The sequence below is a fragment of the Rhincodon typus genome, chromosome 1, assembly GCF_021869965.1.
Source record: "Rhincodon typus isolate 14 chromosome 1, sRhiTyp1.1, whole genome shotgun sequence".
NCBI classification, from domain to species: Eukaryota; Metazoa; Chordata; class Chondrichthyes; order Orectolobiformes; family Rhincodontidae; genus Rhincodon; species Rhincodon typus.
The window spans coordinates 69,860,480-69,879,943 of NC_063332.1; the positions used below are offsets into that span (position 1 = coordinate 69,860,480).

At 39.0% G+C, this 19,464-nt stretch overlaps 1 protein-coding gene across 1 annotated transcript in view; it reads right to left on the reverse strand.

Annotated features, from left to right (window-relative positions):
* The window catches only part of pcm1 (pericentriolar material 1), a 152,121-nt gene that overhangs the window by 88,063 nt on the left and 44,594 nt on the right, over positions 1–19,464 (reverse strand). The window contains exons 9-13 of the mRNA XM_048598181.1: positions 15,673–15,871; positions 12,587–12,769; positions 6,033–6,217; positions 4,724–4,944; positions 2,747–2,892 (exon numbers count right to left, since the gene is read on the reverse strand). Coding sequence (XP_048454138.1) covers positions 2,747–2,892; positions 4,724–4,944; positions 6,033–6,217; positions 12,587–12,769; positions 15,673–15,871 — 934 coding nt within the window. The remainder of the gene's footprint in view (positions 1–2,746; positions 2,893–4,723; positions 4,945–6,032; positions 6,218–12,586; positions 12,770–15,672; positions 15,872–19,464) is intronic.

Here is a 19,464-nt window from a genome sequence, read left to right on the forward strand (position 1 = left end):
GGTGATAGATATAGGACAGATGTCAGAGGTAGGTTCTTTACTCAGAGGGTAGTAAGGGCGTGGAATGCCCTGCCTGCAAAAGTAGTGGACTCACCAACTTTAAGGGCATTTAAATGGTCATTGGATAAACATATGGATGATAATGGAATAGTTTAGGTTAGATGGGCTTCAGATTGGTTTCACAGGTCGGCGCAACATCAAGGGCCGAAGGGCCTGTACTGCGCTGTAATGTTCTATGTTCTTTTGGATTTCTACACTGTCCTCAGTTCACAATTCTTCCAATTTAGTGCCAGCTGCAAACGTTAAAACTGTTCTCTGCACAACACAATCTAGATTAATTTACAATATGCAAAGCAAGGGTCCCAATACCAATCCCTGGGGAACTGCTCTACAAACCTTCCTCTAGCCTGAAAATACTAATTGACTATTACTCTGTTTCCTATCCCTCAACTAATTTTGAAACCATATTTCTGTTGGCCCTTTTAATTCCATGGTCAATAACTTTACTCACTCATGTTTAAGGTTACAGGTCAAATGCCTGATGCCCCTGTTTAGTTTATTTCCATTTAACAGATCTGGAGAGTGAGAGCTCAAAACCTTCAAGGTTGAAGCAGCCAATTTGTCTCCTAGCTTGTTAAATCTTCATCAGAAAATACGTTGGTGTTAAGGAATGAAAAAAATATAACAGCACTTTGTTTTAATTCATAAGTTGCTGGAAAAGCTCAGCAGGTCTGGCAGCATCTGTGAAGAAAAAATCAGAATTAACGTTTCGGGTCCGGTAACCCTTCCTCAGTTCTTTTGGTTTTTGTTTTATTTCAGTGTCTTAAAAGAGAAGAAATTAGATTTGGCTAAATGTAATTTTATGTGTTTGAGTTAATTTCAGTGTCAGTGGGTGTGTTTAAGTTAGTAATTGTATAATGCTTCTGGATTTTATTACTCAAGACTCAATGTTTATCTCACGCTTGATACACTGTTTCATTTAATTATTATCTATTTTTGCACTGTTTTATCTGTATTTTGGCATCTTCTGTATTGGTTACACAGAAATTTGAAGTTTGATTTTTTTTTTGCTATATCCTTTCCATAAAAAAAACTCTTCAATGCACCCACAGATAGAAAAACATCATTGAGCAGGTGGCCTCTAATACAAGCATTCACTTAATGAGCTTGATTTAATGAGGACTTGGACCAATTAAGTCATAACTGAGACAATGGGCTCACAGATACAATCATAAGTACCTGACAGCATAAATCTCCCAACTTAAGCAAATGGGCAAAGATGACATCATAATGTATCTTAATACAAAGTCATAAGTAGTAACAATAACAAACCACAATGAAGAGAATGTGTCCATAGATAATTTACACCTGAAGGAACCAGTCACAAGACACTGGGAGGTGACATCAGTCAAAGTCCATCGCCCTGAGAAGCCAATTAGAAACTGATCATGCATCTCTTACAACAATGGTAATGAGCCCACCTCACCGATGCCAATCAGAATGTCATGACCTAATTGATCATATTCTGGGTTGTGGAAATGACTCATAACGTCCATTTTCAATTACTGCGGAGATCAGCCAAGCAACATTTTCCTGCTCAAAGATTTCTAGAATCTGTATTATATTAATTTTAATGCTTCTACCCTTTGCAGATCAGGATTATTGATTAGTTAAACAATTATGATCCAGGAGGAGGCTATTAAGTTCATGAATTCAGTGCCAGCTCTGCAACAGTAACTGAGCCAGCACCAGCTTTCCATGCCTTCTCTGTTGCACTGCAAACTTTCTCTTGAAATCTTACCCAATTCCTTTTAAAAAGCTCCATTTGTGTCTGCTGCCACTACACTTTCAGGGTGCACATTCTCGATCCACATCAATCTTGTTTCTTGGTCAATCATCCTGATTCAGTGTCCTCAAATTCTCAATGTTTCTGGTAACTGGAATAGTTTTACTTTATTTAGTCCCTCATTATACTGTATCATTCTTCTAAATCTCTTTTCAACCTTCCCTTCTCTAAAGGTCTTCCAGTTAAGACAGAACTGAAGGAATTTCTTCTCAAACTGTTAATCTTTGCAAGTCACCACTCCAGAGAGCAGCTGAAGTTAAAATCATTGAATTATTTAAGACAGAGTTAACAGATTTTTGATCCTCAAAGCAGTCAATGGTTTTGCGGCAAGCAGGAAAGGGAAGTTAAGGTCACAATCATATCTGTTATTATTTTAATGAATGACACAGCAGACTCAAGAGGTCAAACAGCCGACTCCTGCTCTTATTTCTTACATGATTATACCAGTAGGAAACAACTGTCACTGTTATTTCTTGTTTGTAATCAAAGTAAACAGACTCAACATCTTGACTGAACTATTTTCACTGACCAGTACATCTCACTGTTAGCGTATGCAATTTGTAATTTGTTTTTGATAGTACTAACAAAAGGAGACATTGCCAGGACATCCAAAAACACATTTTACTCATCTAATAATATTGAGATCTTCAAAGTTAATTTGAGCTACCAAATCAGAATTTAATGCCTCATTAAAAAAAAAACATTGACAGTTCAGCAAACGCTTGAGGTCTACACTAACTAAACAGACAAAATGCTGACTTCAAACTCACAAAAATCAAATCTTATAACTCAAAAGTCAAGGTGGCAACCAATGAGCCAATTTAGAACAATGACAGTGACTAAAAGATTTGCCATTACTTTGAGTACAAAGACTGTTCTACTCGAATGAAAAAAAAAGACCTTTTTTCTTCGTCCAGTGACACTTCTTTTGAACTTCTTGATGCATTTGTTCTAGTATTGTTTGGTTGCTGTCTGTGCTGATCCTCCTCAATTAATGAGAAGTCAGGAAAGTTAGAAATATCAATATCAGTTGCATCTGGGACTTCCTGCAATGAGAATGATTGGATACATCATGCTCTGGACAAATTTATTTCAACTCCTTTCAAGAAGCAACCGTGGCAATTAAAAAGGAAATAACGTGTTTATTCCCAGACCAGACTTCTGGCAATACAGATGTTGAATTATTCCACGTACTGGAAATATACACATTGAATTACCCATGAATTTTGTTTCAGGTAAATGATACATTTAATTACTACCACCAGGTTGGGAGGTGTCGGGGTCAGGGTCAGGTGAGATGCTGTTGGAGAGATCTATGTTGAGCCGGGGGAGGCCCTCATTTTAACATCTATCTAGGGATTGTAGTAGGTTTTTAATCCTCTAACCTTAAGCTTAATGAGTCAGAACCCTGACATTAGGGGTCTTTCTTCATAGAGTTCTATTTGCAAGGGAATTGCCAATTTGAATTTTCAATTCCCCAGGCACTTCCCCCCAAGTCAGTTGCATTTCAATTTCCACATGGTCCTGTTTGCAACTTCAATCTATGCTGCAGAAACAGCATTCTGGCCATTCACAATATCTGGGTCATTATGTTTAATTGTGGTCAAAGTAAGACACTTACATCATACCATGTTAGTCTTTGTCTATAGCTGCACTTCTGCTTTTCAAAGAAGTTGTGTGGAATCTAGCTTAGGCCAGAGTAAACTCATGCATAATTTTATGATTTCACCAAGGGACAAATGCTGAAGGAGAACCATGTTACATTTTATGACTTAATTACAACATAAATGTGATGCCACTTTGTAGTTTAATTTTCAAAGTAAATTGTCAGGCCCCTCTTGCAGTGCATTGTTAGTGCTCCTAGCATTGGACTAGGAGCCCACGTTCAAGTCCCACCAGCTCTAGAGATGTGTAACAACATCCCTGATCAGGTTGTTTAGAAACATAGGTCAAAGCAAATCATCTGGGCAATAAAAGACAGCTTCAGGTTTCAAGCCACAGTTATGTCCTAATTTGGCTGAATTTATTAAACTTAAATTGCCTTAAACAGAAACAGTCATTTTCTAAGTGTGCAACACACTGCTACACTATTTTGGAATTAAGCTCTGTACATAGTTTTGTATGTACTTTTAAAATTTATTGTATGTCATAAGTGTATCTTTTAATCTTCATAGAATCATTAAATCCCTACAGTGTGGAAACAGGCCCTTCGGCCCAACAAGTCCACACCAAACCTCAGCGCATCCCACCCAGACCCATCCTCCTACGACCCACCTAATATACATCCTCTACCTCCCTGAACACTACAGGCAATTTAACAGGGCCAATCAACCTAACCTGCACATCTTTAGACTGTGGGAGGAAACCGGAGCACCCGGAGGAAACCCACGCAGACACGGGGAGAATGTGCAAACTCTACACAGACAGTTGCCTGAGGCTGGAATTGAACCCGGGTCCCTGGCGCTGTGAGTCAGCAGTGCTAACCACCGTGCCACCCCAAGAAATCATGAAACAGAAAAGGCAATTAACAGGAAACATCTTGAACTGTACATAACCTCAGGATAAGGAACAGGCTATTGAAGACCAGGGTGAAAAGGAATTTCTTCAGAGTGGTACATCTTCAGAAATTTTTAACCCCAGTGAGCGGTGAAAGTTTAATCACAAGCATGTTCAAAACAAATTGAACACTGAGGTATGGAAATAGTGTGGGAAAGTGGTGTTGAGGAGATACTCAGCCATGATCTAGAATGGTGATGCAGGCTCAACAGGCTGAATGGCCTACACCTGTTCTAACTGTGAAGGCAAAAATACACATTTGCACATATTTGGCATTCAATACCATATGTAATCATGGACAGCAAAATCTCAAGTTCTTACTTGTACCATGGCGACAAGTTCCTGCAATTGTCTGAGTTTCTGTTTAGCAGCATTTAATCTGTTAATTTTCTGTTGTATTTCAAAATCCTGGTCAGTTTCTTCTACAAAACTACTTCTTCGACTTGATATGGTGCCCTCACTTGCACACTCCCCTTGGACCTCTTGTTCCTGTGTTGTGTCACCATTCCTATCTTCATCTCTTTCATCATTGAAACGGGAACCTGTACAGTAAATGACAAAAAAAAATTCTACAGCTGCTTTGTGCCGACACTTTTTTTTTGAACTTGAAAGACATTAAATGACGACCCAGATTGGATGCATGAAACAAAACTACACATTGAAGATAATCAAAAAGGGGGTACAGATATGTTGTTATCCTCAGTTTGAAGTCATCAGAATGTTTTTAGTTACACTGCAAAATTCCTCAGAACTGAAAAAGGATCACTCTACCTGAAACGTTAACTCTGATTTCCCTCAACAGGTACTACCAGACCAGCTGAGCTTTTCAAGCAACTTCTGTTTTTGTTTCTGATTTACAGCATCCACAGTTCTTTTGGTTTTTGTGTTTTTATTCAGTGCCCAGCTGGTGTCTCTAAGGGCTACTGAGATTGAGCAGCAAAGTGGAATTGACTGGGTTGCTCTATACTGAGTCAAGTCCAATGGCAATCTTTTTGTACTATTAACAGCTCTGATTCTACTGCCAGAGCAGCTGTGGAGGAATTGTGGATCGAATGGAACAAAGCACGCATGTTGGCTTTCAGACTAAGACAACAACTGTCTCTGTTTTCACAATCTGACAGATATCATTCAGCAACAAGACTGATAAGTAGAAAGGCACCAGCTAGAATCATGGTTCATACTGTGATCTCTGGCAACAGTAACTGTAAGGCATCATCTTGATGGAACAAGTGTGCCAGAACTAGCTTCAAAGCTGCAAACATCAGTGGCTTTCTGCCACTATCTAGATGCAATGAGACAAAGACTGCCTCACTGCCATGTGCCATTTTAGAGCATGAGGATTCATTCACCTGTCAAGACTGTCTCAGATGGTGCTTAGTAGTCTGTACCTTAAAAGATATTTCTACGCATCAAGGAAACCATTGTACTAATTATGAGCAGGTTGACTGTGTGCACTTTAAAACCTATAGCATGAAAATGCAAAATGCACTAACATATTGCTTCTTTTAAAATTGATGAAATTTGGATTTGACAAGAAAGGTAAGTTCTTTGTATGCAGACTTCTTCACACAGGGATTGATTGTACAGTATATTGGGACATGGAATTCTTAGAACTGATGTTTGATCTTACACTCAACGTAGCTCACATGAGGTTCATCTGAAGGAAGTGGGACCTTCGAAGTTTGTAGATTTGTTGGCCTATTGTTGATTTCACACTCCGTGTTGAGAAGTCTCCCATTCCGGCAACTGGTTCCATTTTGTGGCACCATCCTGGAAGAGCCACTGATATCTGTCCAGTTACTCCTCTGTGGGTTTCTGTAGGAATAACATAAGTAGTTGTTAAAATATAGATGTAAACAATGCATCACTTAGCTATTTTTATAATGATACCTTTATTCAGATATATAGTCAAGCTCAAACCCACTTTGACCCACTACAACAAAAGTAAAAGCTGCAAGATGAGTGTATTGGGTATTTCATGTTCTAAATAACAATACCTGTCACCTCTCAAAAGGGGTTGATAGGCATTAAAGGAAATTGTGTGCAAATTATTAGACCACATACATGAATCAGCATCGACGCTTTGCAAACAGATACAGCTCTTCGGAATATTAAAATTCCTTTTTGTTACAAATTTCCAATGACGTTTATGATAGTGATAAGGCTTTTTTGCACACATCTGACACTTTTGTCTACATTTAGAACGTCCAATCTTTCCAAGTGGTCTCCTCATCTTTTGATCATTTTAATGGGGGAGATAATGGCTCAGCGGTATTATCGCTAGACTATTAATCAAATACCCAGGCGATGTCTTGGGGATGTAGATTCGAATTTAAATCTGGAAGTGAGAGTCTAATGATGACCAGGAATCCATTGCCAATTGTTGGAAAAACCTATCTGGTTCACTGATGTCCTTTCGGGAAGGAAACTGCCATCTTTACCTGCACTGGCCTACATATGACTCAGCAAGTGGTCAATTCTTAAACTACCTTCTGGGCAATTAGGGATGGGCAATAACTTCTGGGCTAGCCAGTGATGCCTTCATCCCATGAATGAATAAAAGAAATAATAGTTATGAGTGGAATATTAGCCATATTAGTCTCTCCATTTCATTCACTTGACCCCATCTCCTCTGAGCTTGCAACAATAAATTTGCCAACACAAAGGAGTCAAGGTTATTCACTGGTAGAAAACCTTTTCCATTGTTAAGATTTAATGCTCATTCTCTCAACTGCTCTTGCTTGACCCTGAGCCATGACTCCACGAATGAATACTATGCCTTCATTTCCTGGACCATTGCTGGCTTCATTTTGTCTTGAGATCTTCGCGCCACTAACTTCAACCTCATGAACGATTTCCATTAATTCTTGTCCCAATGCATCAATTTACTTCTACATTTAGTTTTTAAACTCCGTCGAATAGTCTTTATCAAGTTACATCAGAAAAAAACTGATACAGATTCTAGTTTTTTGGCCTCATTTTCAACATACATGTAAAACTCATCTAACGATTTCTGACCTTGACAATACAAGAACAAGTTGGCCATTTTAGCTTTTGAACATTTTCCGCCATTCCTTGTGATCATGGTTAATTTGAAACCAATTCCACAATCCCAACATTGCTGCATATCACATAAGACCTTTAAGTAACAAAAATCTACCATCTCACGTTTCAATTAACAATTCAACACACAAACTCCAAACTTCTACCATTCTTTGCATGAAAAAATGTTTCTTAATTCACTATTGAAAGGTCTATCTCCAATTTTATGACAATGCACCAAGTCCTAAATTTCCCAAATGTTGGAGGTAATTTCACATAATTATTCTCTCTGGTCTGAAATCTTCACCCAAATAACTCCTTCACCGTCTAAATTACAGGGAATACAACCCAAGTAGTACATGCATAAATTCTCCTCTCGGCTCAATCCTTGGGAGCCTTTGTGGTCAATCAATGCATTCTCCCTCTGAACCAGAATATCATTCCTAAGATGTGGTGACCAATGTTGTTCACAATACCATGGTTCTGGTTTGATCGAAGGTTTATATAATTTTTAATCCCTTTCATTTTATTCCTCTACATTTAACATCAGCATTTCAATGGCTTATTTGACTACTTACTCAAGAGCAAATAGGGATAGGCACAAATGTTACCATCCAAGAGACAGTCATACCCCATGTACAAACTAAAAAACAATTACACCAACTCAGTTTGTTCAGTTGTTAGAAAAAATGTCAATGTACTCCGTCATCTTATTCTCTTTTACAGACTCTAACAACAAACGTTAAACAAATTGGTCTGAAATTAACTCATTTTGATTTGAGATTGTTCTGAAATAATGGAGTGATATGTGCAATTATTCAATCTAAAGCAACTGTTCCAAAGTTCTATTGATTCAGGAAATACTGTTGGCTTCTGCATTGTTTCAAACAGCTTCTTTTAAAACTCTGCAGTAGAAACTATCTGATCTCAAGGATTTATCACACTTCAGTGCCACTATTTTTTCCATAATTGTTATCTTGCTGGCATTAATTTTTTTGAGTTCTATTCCCAACTCATTAATATTTTCCCTGGGATGTCTAGCATTCCACTTCCACTAATACAGATCAGCAAGATTGTCAGCACCTCAGTTTGATTAACGACAACAGTTTTCAAGGAGCCACACTGTTACTGATATCCCATGCAATACTAAAATTTACGTTGTTGTTGTCTTCTTCAAACTTGTTTTCATACTCCAGCCTGAAAATTCTCCAATTCTTCCACAAATAATGGCTCAACCAACCCCTATGCATTTTCACTGATCTTTACTTAACTGAGTTCTGAAGAAGGGTCACCGGACCCGAAACGTTAACACTGATTTTTCTTCACAGATGCTGCCAGACCTGCTGAACTTTTCCAGCAAATTCTGTTTTTGTTTACTTAGCTGATCCTGTTCTCACATTTAAAATCATTTCTTTCAACTCAATATATAGTTCAGCAAAAGGAATATGAATTTGTATTTGCCATGTCAGTTTTTGCATAGGAAACACAGATCATTTTTCCTTACATGCTACTCAACCTCCCACCTTTAGCCATTATAGTAACAAATGCACAATGCTGCTTTGTGCTGTTACCATAGAATCATAGAATCCCTACAGTGTGGAAACAGGCCCTTTGGCCTAACAAGTCCACACCAACCCTCAAAGCATCCCACCCAGACCCAACCCCCTATAGCCCACCTAATCTACTCATCCCTGAACACTGTGGGTAATTTAGCATGGCCAATCCACCTTGCCTGAACATCTTTGGACTGTGGAAACCAGAGCACCCAGAGGAACCCACACAGACACGGGGAGAATGTGCAAACTCCACACAGACAGTTGCCCGAGGGTGGAAAAGAACCCAGGACCTGGCACTGTGAAGCAGCAGTGCTAACCACTGAGCCACCTGTTATCCTGAAGAACAGAACTGAAGAAAATTTGAAGGAAACTTACAACTCTCAACTTTTTGTGGTCTATCTCAGTCTTTCTCACAAAATTTATTTCTATCTCTACAGATTGGTTTTCCAATTATGTCTCTTGCAAACCTAGTGACACCTGCAATTTCTTCAAAATACTTCTTGCCATGCTACTGCTCCTAAAAACTCCATTCCCTTCAATGAGATTTTCCACCTTGTGCAGGTGGTGTGGAAGTGATATAGCCAGTTCTAGGTTTTTGCTTTTGAAAAATCATGCATCTCAGATTCAAAATGCATCCTGAAACAAGTCACACAGACATGGCCTCAAAAAACGTCATTCCCAATTAGATTTTCCTAAATTTTATGCTCAGTAAGGTAAACAGCAACAGTACTGGTGAACTGTACAATGCTATTTCCAGTGTTGGGTAACACTTCCAGGTGAGATACAGCCACAAACCAAGCAAAGCTGTTTCAACTGTTCCAAGAATGTAAGATAGCCTCAAACAATGACTGTTGTTTTGAACAGACAACATTTTCCACAGCCATTCTTGAAACACTCAGATAAGATTAGTGCTAATCAGAAACATTTTGCAAACTATGCTGCAATAGCAGACTTTCAGTGGATCATCCTGTGCTGAATTCGAACCTAGGTCACAAAATTGAACGACTGTTCATGTGAAACATGATGTCAACAAGCCTTCTTACTCTTAGAGTTTTCAAACTTTACTGGTTACACAAATAACAACAAGATTAAATATACTAGCTTGTCCAAATTAAACATGATGCAAATAGTGGGTCACACCAAGGCCACTCAGGTCCGAGGATCATTACAACTAGGGTCTAAACAGGGACAAAAGAACTCAAATCCAGATGTGAGGTAAGAGACATTGCTTGTCAGCATTTGAGAATGGCTTCAAGAAGCTCCAGCAAAATTGAAATCAATGGGACAATTTGTCAATTGTCAATCAATGGGCTGGAGTCATATATATCAGATAAGAAGAGAGTTATGATTGTTGGATGTCTGTCATCCCAGTCCCAGGACATCCAGCAATCATAACTATCTTCCTCTCTGCTCGATCTTCAGGATAGATATTTAATCAACTTGTTCAGATATGTAATGATACATGTCTGGGGCAGGTGCAACTTGAACCTGGACCTTCTGACAGAGGTAGAGGCTTTACCACTGCGCCACAAGAACCTTCACATTCCTCAGACAGTGTCCTAGGCCCAACCATCTTCAACTGTTTCATGAATTACTTTCCTTCAACTAGGTCAGAACTGGGGATATCTGATGCACATGAAGTACAGCACCACCCTTAACTTCTCAGATACTGAAGCAGTCCATACCTGTGTGAAGCAATACCTGGTCAGTATTCAGACTGAGACAGATAAATGGCAAGTACTATTCATACAACACAAATACTGGGAATGACTATCTCCAGCAAGAGAGAATACAACCTCCCCCTTGACATGCAATGGACGAGCACAGGTTCTCCCTCCTTTCCAGTGTCAACATCCTGCAGCTTACCAACAGCCAAAAACTGAACTGTACCAGCTACATCCACAATATGGTTACAAGAGGAGGTCAGAGGTTAGGAAATATAAGGCAAGATCTCAACTTATGACACACCCCTCCCACTGGCAAAGATGGACGGCCATCTAAAAAGGCACAAATCAATAATCTAGTGAAACAGCTTGCAGAGAAATATTGATAGGCTAAGTAAGTTGGCAAAGTGTTAGCAAATAGAGTATAATGTGTCAAACTATGAAAATGTTTACTTTGGAAAGTAGAATTAAAGGGCACAGCGTTATTTAAAATGGAGAAAAACTGCAGAAAACTGCAACACAAAGGGACTTGGGAATAGTTGTGCATGAAACACAAAATTAGCACACAGGTGCAAAAGATAATCAGGAAGGCTAATGGATGTGTGGGCCCTTAATTCCAGAGTATAAGAGTAAGGAAGTCTTATTTCAACTCTACAAGGTGCTGCTGAGACCATATCTTTGTGTACTGAAAGCAGTTTTGGTCCATTTATTTAAAAAAAAAATTTCATTGAGGCAGTTCAGGGAGGTTCACTAGGACAATCCTTGGTATGGAGGGATTGTCTTACGAGCAAAGGCTAATCAGATTGGGCCTCTACTGACTGGAATTTACAGAATGAGAGGTGATCTCATTGAAACATACAGGATTCTTCAGGGACCGGACAGGGTGAATGCTGAGAGCATATTTCCCCTCATGGGAGACTCTAGGACCAGACAGCATAGTCTCAGAATTAAGGGGCACCAATTTAAAACTGAAATGAGGGGAATTTTTGTCTCTTAGAGAGTTGAGTGTCTTTAGAACTCCTTGCCACAGGGAGCTGTGGGGCAGCTTGTGCATATTTATGGCTGAGATTGAAAGATTCTTGATTAGTATGGGAATCAAGGTTTATGGGGAAAGGGCAGTAAAGTGGATGTGAGAAGTGTTGGTTCAGCCAAGATCTTATTGAATGGCAAAGCAGGCTGGAGGAGTCGAAGGCCCCATCGTGTTCACATTTGTTACAGTCTCAGTCTCCACAATACTCAATAAACTTGACACAGGAAAAAGCAGCCCTTCTGAATGGCAGCTCATCCACCACCTTGAACATTTAATCCCGCCACTACTGTTACACAGTGGCTGTAGAGTGTACTATCCAGAAGATGCATTGCAGTGTCTCACCAAGGTTCCCACAACAGTACTACTAACACCTAGAAGGACATGGGCAGTAATGCATGAGAACACAAACAACAAGTTACCCTCCAAGCCACACACTGTTCAACATGGAACCATAATTGTTGCTGGGTCACATTCCTGGAACTGTTTTACAAACAGCATTCCTACTGTTTTGTGTATATTTGCTCATGAGATGTGGACAGCGCTGATTATTACAGCATTCATTGCCCAGGAGAAAGTGGTGGTGAGCTGTCTTCTTGAACTGTTTGCAGCCCTTGAGATGCAGAGACCATAGCAGTTCAAGGAGGCAGTTCACCAACACCTTTAGAAAATAAGAAAACACAAGGGCAATTTGGAATAAGGAATAAAAGCAGGCCTCCGACTATTCTCATATCCCGTAAACAGGTATATATCCATATTAAAACATGAGCAAACAATAATAATCACATCATAATTTTCTAAATTACTGATAAATCACAGGTTTTTAAGTTCTCCTGTTCTTTATCACTCCTGCAAAATAACGCATAACATTTATCCCACTACTTATTTATCTCACCTGATGTTTGTGATTGTTTCTGGATTCCCCTGGTCAGAGTAGTACAAAGATTCTTCCTCAGTCTCATTATCATCATCTTTTGTATGCTCATTGACAGCATCAGTCATCATATCCGAGGTCTGCTGATAATAATCAATCAATTCACGCAATTCATTTAGCCTCTTGTGAACTTCCTTGAGTTTTCTAAGGGAAGGAGTTTTAAACAGTTCACCATGGCAATTTGATTTGAAAAGTTTCAGAATAAAAAAGTTGAATTTGGAATGATAAATCCAAACGACCAAAGAGAAATCGATAAAGTAGTGACATTAACAACGAACTTATCCTACTAAAAGCTGTACCTTCATGGCTGAATTCGAAGTTAAGCTATGTGACAGACTACTGTTGTAACCAAAGTCAGGTACCAGTGAAATTTATGGGTTGGAATTTTTGCAGAGCCATTACATCATGGAATCCTCACCCATAACCAGTAATCTTAACGTAGGAGGGGAGAAACTTAAAAGTAAAATATGGTTGTGTAGTTAACTCCAAATAATTAAATTTATCACACAATACTGGTCACTCTGTTAAATTATGAAGTGTTTCAACACAGAATTATTTGGAAAATAATTCAGAGTTCTAACACTGTAAACATTACCACTGCTCTAATTGTCAGATAAATTAATTCCAAAATATACTTTCAGGATATGCTCTCAATGAGTAGACCATAAAAATCAACAATGAAATCCATTTCAGTGACTTAAAATAGAAAATAACAAGTATCAAATTTCACATTTAATTAACATAATTAACATTTAATTTAATTAACATTAATTTCAACTGTAGTTTCTTGCTCAAGTCTGCTCACTTTAAATTCTGTAACAATAATAATAATGTGTATAAGTTCTACTTCTGAATAATCTGTCAGGTTTTCACTTGTTACCACAGTTTAAGTTATTGGAAAAAATATACAATAAAATGTGAAATTGCTCAATCTGATAGATTTTACTTGGACACAACTGCTGATACAAATATTTTTTCCTCTTATTTTCTCTGATCTCTCCTGAAGGCATTGACACCTTTCTACAGAAAGAGTTATGGCAACCAGTGATCTCCATTATAGCACATTTGGTGTGTCAATAGGTTGTTCAGCCTGAGACAACATGAATGAGCATTTTGTTCATTCTATGTACACAGTTCAGTACTGGATGGCATTTACCAATGGAAAGCCAGAATAACTTTTCCTCCACTAAGCAGGGGCAGAGAAGCCAATTGTAGCACCACCTACACCAAAGATTATATCAGTTTACTTGGAATCATATTATGTTGCTTGGCCCAGCTACTCTCAAGACGAACTCTAACCAGTTAAAAGCGACAAAGATGTCTTAATCTTACAATATAACTTAAAGAAGATGCGTTGAATGGTATATACTTTCAATAAAAGATATTGGCTATGAGTTCCTTTTATTTCTCTGACAATAAAAAAATACTTTTTTTCATTGCTAGTCACAATGTTTGAATATTATTATTTGTTCAGACTTCTTTCTATAAAAACCAATAAAAATTGCGTTCAAACAATTCAAAACAACATTTACTATGTTGGCTCATGATGTAGCACAATACATAAAAGCACAATACATAATACCAAAGTGTTACCAGGTAGGTTTTCCACTTGAGCTCTAATCTGAGCTGTAGATGAGATGGAAAACTAACCAGAGGCCAGATGCCATCTTGGTGGTTCTAAAGAAGGGAATTGCTGTATGTCTTTTGCATTTTCCCATCAATGGCACTGCAGCGCAAGCAAAAGCATGGGAGCAATTGAATAAACTCCAACTCAACTCCAACTGGCAGTTTGCAAGGAAGTAGACAATAAACCAAAATTAGAGTCACACCTTGCAACAAAAAGTTTTTGATTAGAAGTTTAGATTGAAAGCTTAAATCTTTCCTTTTTCTTTATTAAAAAGGAGTCAAATTCTATTTCAGTAAAAAAAATTAAAATTACTCAAACTATCTGCTACTTGCTCCAGACTCTGAGTCAGCAATATCTAAAGTATTATCAGTCAGGGCATTGAGAATAGAAGTTGGCAAGTCATGTTGCAGTTGTGCAAGATTTTAGTTAGCTCACATTTGGAGTATTGGTTGCCACAGATTTATCAGGATGTTGCCTGAATTGGAGTGTATTTGTAAGAGGAGAGGTTGGACAAACTTGGATTGTTTTTGCTGGAGTGTTGGAGGCTGAAGGGCAACCTGATAGAAGTATGTAAAATATGAGAGGCATGGATTGGACAGGTAGTCAGAGATTTTTTCCCAGGGTGGAAATGTCAAATATTAGGTTGCACAGGTTTAAGGTGAGAGGGGGAAGGTTTTCGGGAGACATGCAAGGCAAGTTGTTTTTACACAGTGGGTGTTAGGTGCCTGGGAGGTTGTAGAAGCAGATCAATAGCACAAACACATAAATAGGCAGGTATAGAAGGATAAGGACCATGTGCAGGCAGATGGGACTAGTGTAGAATGGTATCATGGTCAGCGTGCACATGGTGAGCTGAAGGGCCTGTTCTTGTGCTGGACTTTCTATCTTCTATATTTTGTCATTACTGTTTTACTCTGTTCACTGCCTGATAGCTGGACAAATTGACATGCTGTCCAAGAAGCCACAACCAAGAACGGTCGGTGAATGTCGAGCAACTTGGAAAACACTGGCTGGTAGATCTGATACTTGCATAATGCTCTTCTTTGCCAAAAGGGAATGCTGTATAAATGCTACATACTTGCCCACAGCAGGTTTCTTGGAAACTCAAACATGACACAACTAAAAATGCCAGCAGATGCATCTGTGGCAGATCAGGCTTCCCAAACTTGATGAATTAACGTCATCCCAAATAATAGGGATTCAAAATCCATCCTCTCACATATCCTTAGATTAGTTTTAAAAAAGCAAAATTGGAGGGAAAGAGAATACATGATAGTTGTGTTCTTAATTGCAAAATTTAATGACAACTCTCAAGAAACAAATGAAACCCTGAGTATTAGTATGAATCACATGCTGTAATCATGGACATCAGATTATACTGAAGTACAGATTGATTTTAAAGTGTGGTTTCAAATCATACTTTAATTTCTTCCTAGGATTAGGATTATCTTGTGCATCATTCTCATGCTGAGGGGGCATGGAATCCAAAACACATGCTGAGGAGGCCAGGCTGCTGGGTTCCCTGTTGATGGCAGCGCCAGCTTCTGCTGGTGCAGAAAGGCAACTTCTTTGATCACTCTTGTGAGATGAGCAAGGTACAGCAGGAGCACTGGAGCAAACTAGAAAGCAAGACCAAAATTTAGTTTTTCATTACCTTATTCAACAGTTGTCTTTACATTAATTGACTAACTTTACCATAACGGTACATTGATATAATCTCACTGACTAAAACATGAGGGTTAAAATTTAAATGTTTCTTAAGTGTTGAGCTCCTTGTGCTGTCATAAAGAAATATGCATTTAACAAACAGTTAGACCAAGAGCCGAAAGTTTTGACACTAAAAACACAATAAGACAAATGGAGTAACACACTAATTAGGAACACAGGAACAGGAGTTGGCCATTCAGCCCATCTCATGTGTTCAGTCATTCAACACAATCATAGATGATTATCCACTTCAATGCCTTAATCTCACACTAACTCCTTTAGGTCATTGACAGATTTCTAAATACCAATCTCTACTTTAAACATAATCAACGTTTGAGCTTCCACAGTTCTCTGGTGCGCAACATTCCAAGATTCACAACCCTTTGAACGGAAAAAAAACTCCTCACCTCAGGCCAAAGTGGTTTTACACTTCAGTTTAATATTTGCCCCTGGTTCATTCATTTGACACATGGCGTTCTCAAGTTAAAACAACACTAGAAGGTTATTTTTAACTAACTAATAAATTAATTTTTCAGTAAACTGATATGATTTTATATGAAGTGCAAACATTTGCATGGCTCTCTGAAAAACACAAAGGAAGAGCTAATTGGATAGTTCTTTTGAAAAATCTGTCCAATGAAGATTTGGTCAAGTATTCATCTTGTCTATTCAAATAGATATAATCTCAGGATTATTACCTGGGTCACACTTTAACATTATGCGCTTTCTGCCAATTTAAGAGATCAATGTGTGGTTCAAAGACTGATGCAGAAGAAATGGGCTCCAGTACTGACCAAGTGGAGGTTGTAGTGTTGGGACCACGTACACCTGAACGGTACTGAGACAAGTATTCTTGTGAATCAATTAACTCGGGACAGGGTATGTGGAACAGGTGGAAACCCCTGGAAGAGGTCGCAGAAACTGGAGGAGGGAGGAAGAGCGACAAGGAGAGCCACTCCACGCTGTCTCTCTCTCTCTCTCTCTCTCTCCCCCCCCCACCTCCTGTTCTCCCTTGGATTCTAACCTCTGCAGCCCTCCACTCTCCCTTGGTCCTCTTGACTTCTCCCCACTACCATCCCAATCTCTTATCCCAACCCCCAACCCTCATCCTAACCACCAAAATCTGCACAAAAGCAGTCTAGAGGAAATGTCTATATATGGAATGATAGAAAGGGGCAGAAAATAATGAATCACAGAATGCACCAATAATCAAGGCTAGATACGTCAAAGATAACAAAAAGACAAAAACTAAATTTCTGTAACTGAATGTGCGTATCATTTATAAATCAAACTATTTGATAGCATACATTGAAGTAAGTAAATATGATCTGATTGACATTCTGGCTGAAGCATAATAAGGACTGGGTCCTGAATAGTGAGAGGTACATGACACTCAAGCAGAATAAGAAGCTAGATGAAGGGGGAGGGCTAGCCCCATTAATTAAGGATTGCTTCTGTCTTCACAATGAAGACAAATAACATCACAAAAATTGAGAGGGAGAAACTGAAGGAAATGAGTATTAGTAGGGAAAGTGTGTTAGGGAAATTGATAGGATTAAAGGCTGATAAATCTCCAGGGCACAAGAATCTACATCTCAGAGTCCTTAAGGAAGTCGCCTAAGAATTAATGAATGCATCGATGGTCATCCTTCAAGATTCTTTGATTAATTATCATCACATGTATCAAAATACAGTGAAAAGTACTGTATCGCGTGCCAATCAAATCATACCTTACACAAGCACATCAGGGTAGTAGAACAGAATGCAGAATGTAGTGTTACAGCGACAGAGAAGGTGCAGAGAAAGATCATTTTCATTACATGAGACGTCCTTTCACAAGTCTGAAAACAGCGGGGACGCTGTTCGTAAATCTGTTGGTATGCGTTTTCAAACTTTTGTATCTTGTGCCTGATGGAAGAGGGTGGAAGAGAGGATAACCAGGGTGGGAAGAGCCTTTGATCGTGTTGGTTGCTTTCCCGAAGCAGTGGGTAGTGCAGGCAGAATCAATGGAAGGAAAGCTGGTTTTCCTGATGGACTAGGCTGCGTTCACAACTCTCAAATTTCTTGCAGCCTCGAGCACAGCAGTTGCCATACCAAGTGGTGATGCATTGATAGGATGCTTTCTAGGATACATCTATAAAAATTGGTAACAGTCATTGTGCACATGCCAAATTTCCGTAGCCTGCTGAAGCAGTAGAGGCATTGGTGTGCTTTCTTAACTGTAGCATTGACATGGATGTACCGGGATAGGTCATTGGTAATATTTACTCCTCGGAACATGGAGTCTTCAAACACCTACACCTCAGCACCACTGATACAGACAGAAGCAAGTCCTCCACTCCGCTTCCTGAAGTTGACGACCAGGTCCTTCATTTTTCCGCCATTAAGGGAGAGATTGTTGTCTTTACACCATGCCACTGAGCTGTTTATCTCCTTCCTGTGCTCTGTTTCGTTGTTGTTTGAGATCTGACCTATGGTGGCATTATCAGCAAATTTGTAAATGAAATTAGAGTTGAATTTGGCCACACAGTCCTAAGTGTATCATGAGTATTAGAAAGGGGCTGAGTACACAGCTTTGTGGGGCACTGGTGTCGAGGATTATTGTGGACGAAGTGTTGTCGCCTATGTTGAAAAGTTGGGTAGAGTACTTGTGAATTAGAAGGAAGGATGTTAGAATTTGTTTCTAAAAATGATTGGTGGGTAAGAGTGTGTGGTCCCTTTAAGAGGAGATGTGCTTTTCTAAGCTTGGAGATTAAAAAAAGTCTGCCAGCAGATCTGGATGTACAGACAGTTCTAAAATTGAAACATATGTATCAATTGGCTGTGTGATTGGCAACCTAGGCTTGTTGACAGATCGGAGTATAAAGAAGAGGGGTTTTTGAAAATCAGTGCGAGACCAAACTGCCATCAGAAGAGTAAAACTCTGACTCTTACAGAAAAGCTTTAGGCGCTCTGATTAAGCACCATCAAGAAGGTACCAGAGCACTCTTATCTGGTATTCCTGACACAAGGATTCAACGAAGAAAGAATTTCTGACTGAAGAATAGTGGAAAAGGTACAGAACATTCCAGAAGATGCATCCCGACTGTGGTTTTGAGGGTCTAAGTTTTAATTCATTTTTCTTATTACTTTGGTTTATATAAGTGGGCCTTGTTTTTATTGGAACAACAAGCCATTAGAATTTTGTTCTGTTCAAGGATAGTTGGTAGTTAAGGCAAATTGCTTGGTTTGTTAGTAGGTCTGTTAATTTGTTCACTGAACATAGAACATAGAACATTACAGCTCAGTACAGGCCCTTCGGCCCTCGATGTTGCGCCGACCTGTGAAACCTATCTGAAGCCCATCTAACCTAAACTATTCCATTATCATCCATATGTTTATCCAATGACCATTTAAATGCCCTTAAAGTGGGCGAGTCTACTATTTTTGCAGGCAGGGCATTCCACGCCCTTACTACTCTCTGAGTAAAGAACCTACCTCTGACATCTGTCCTATATCTATCACC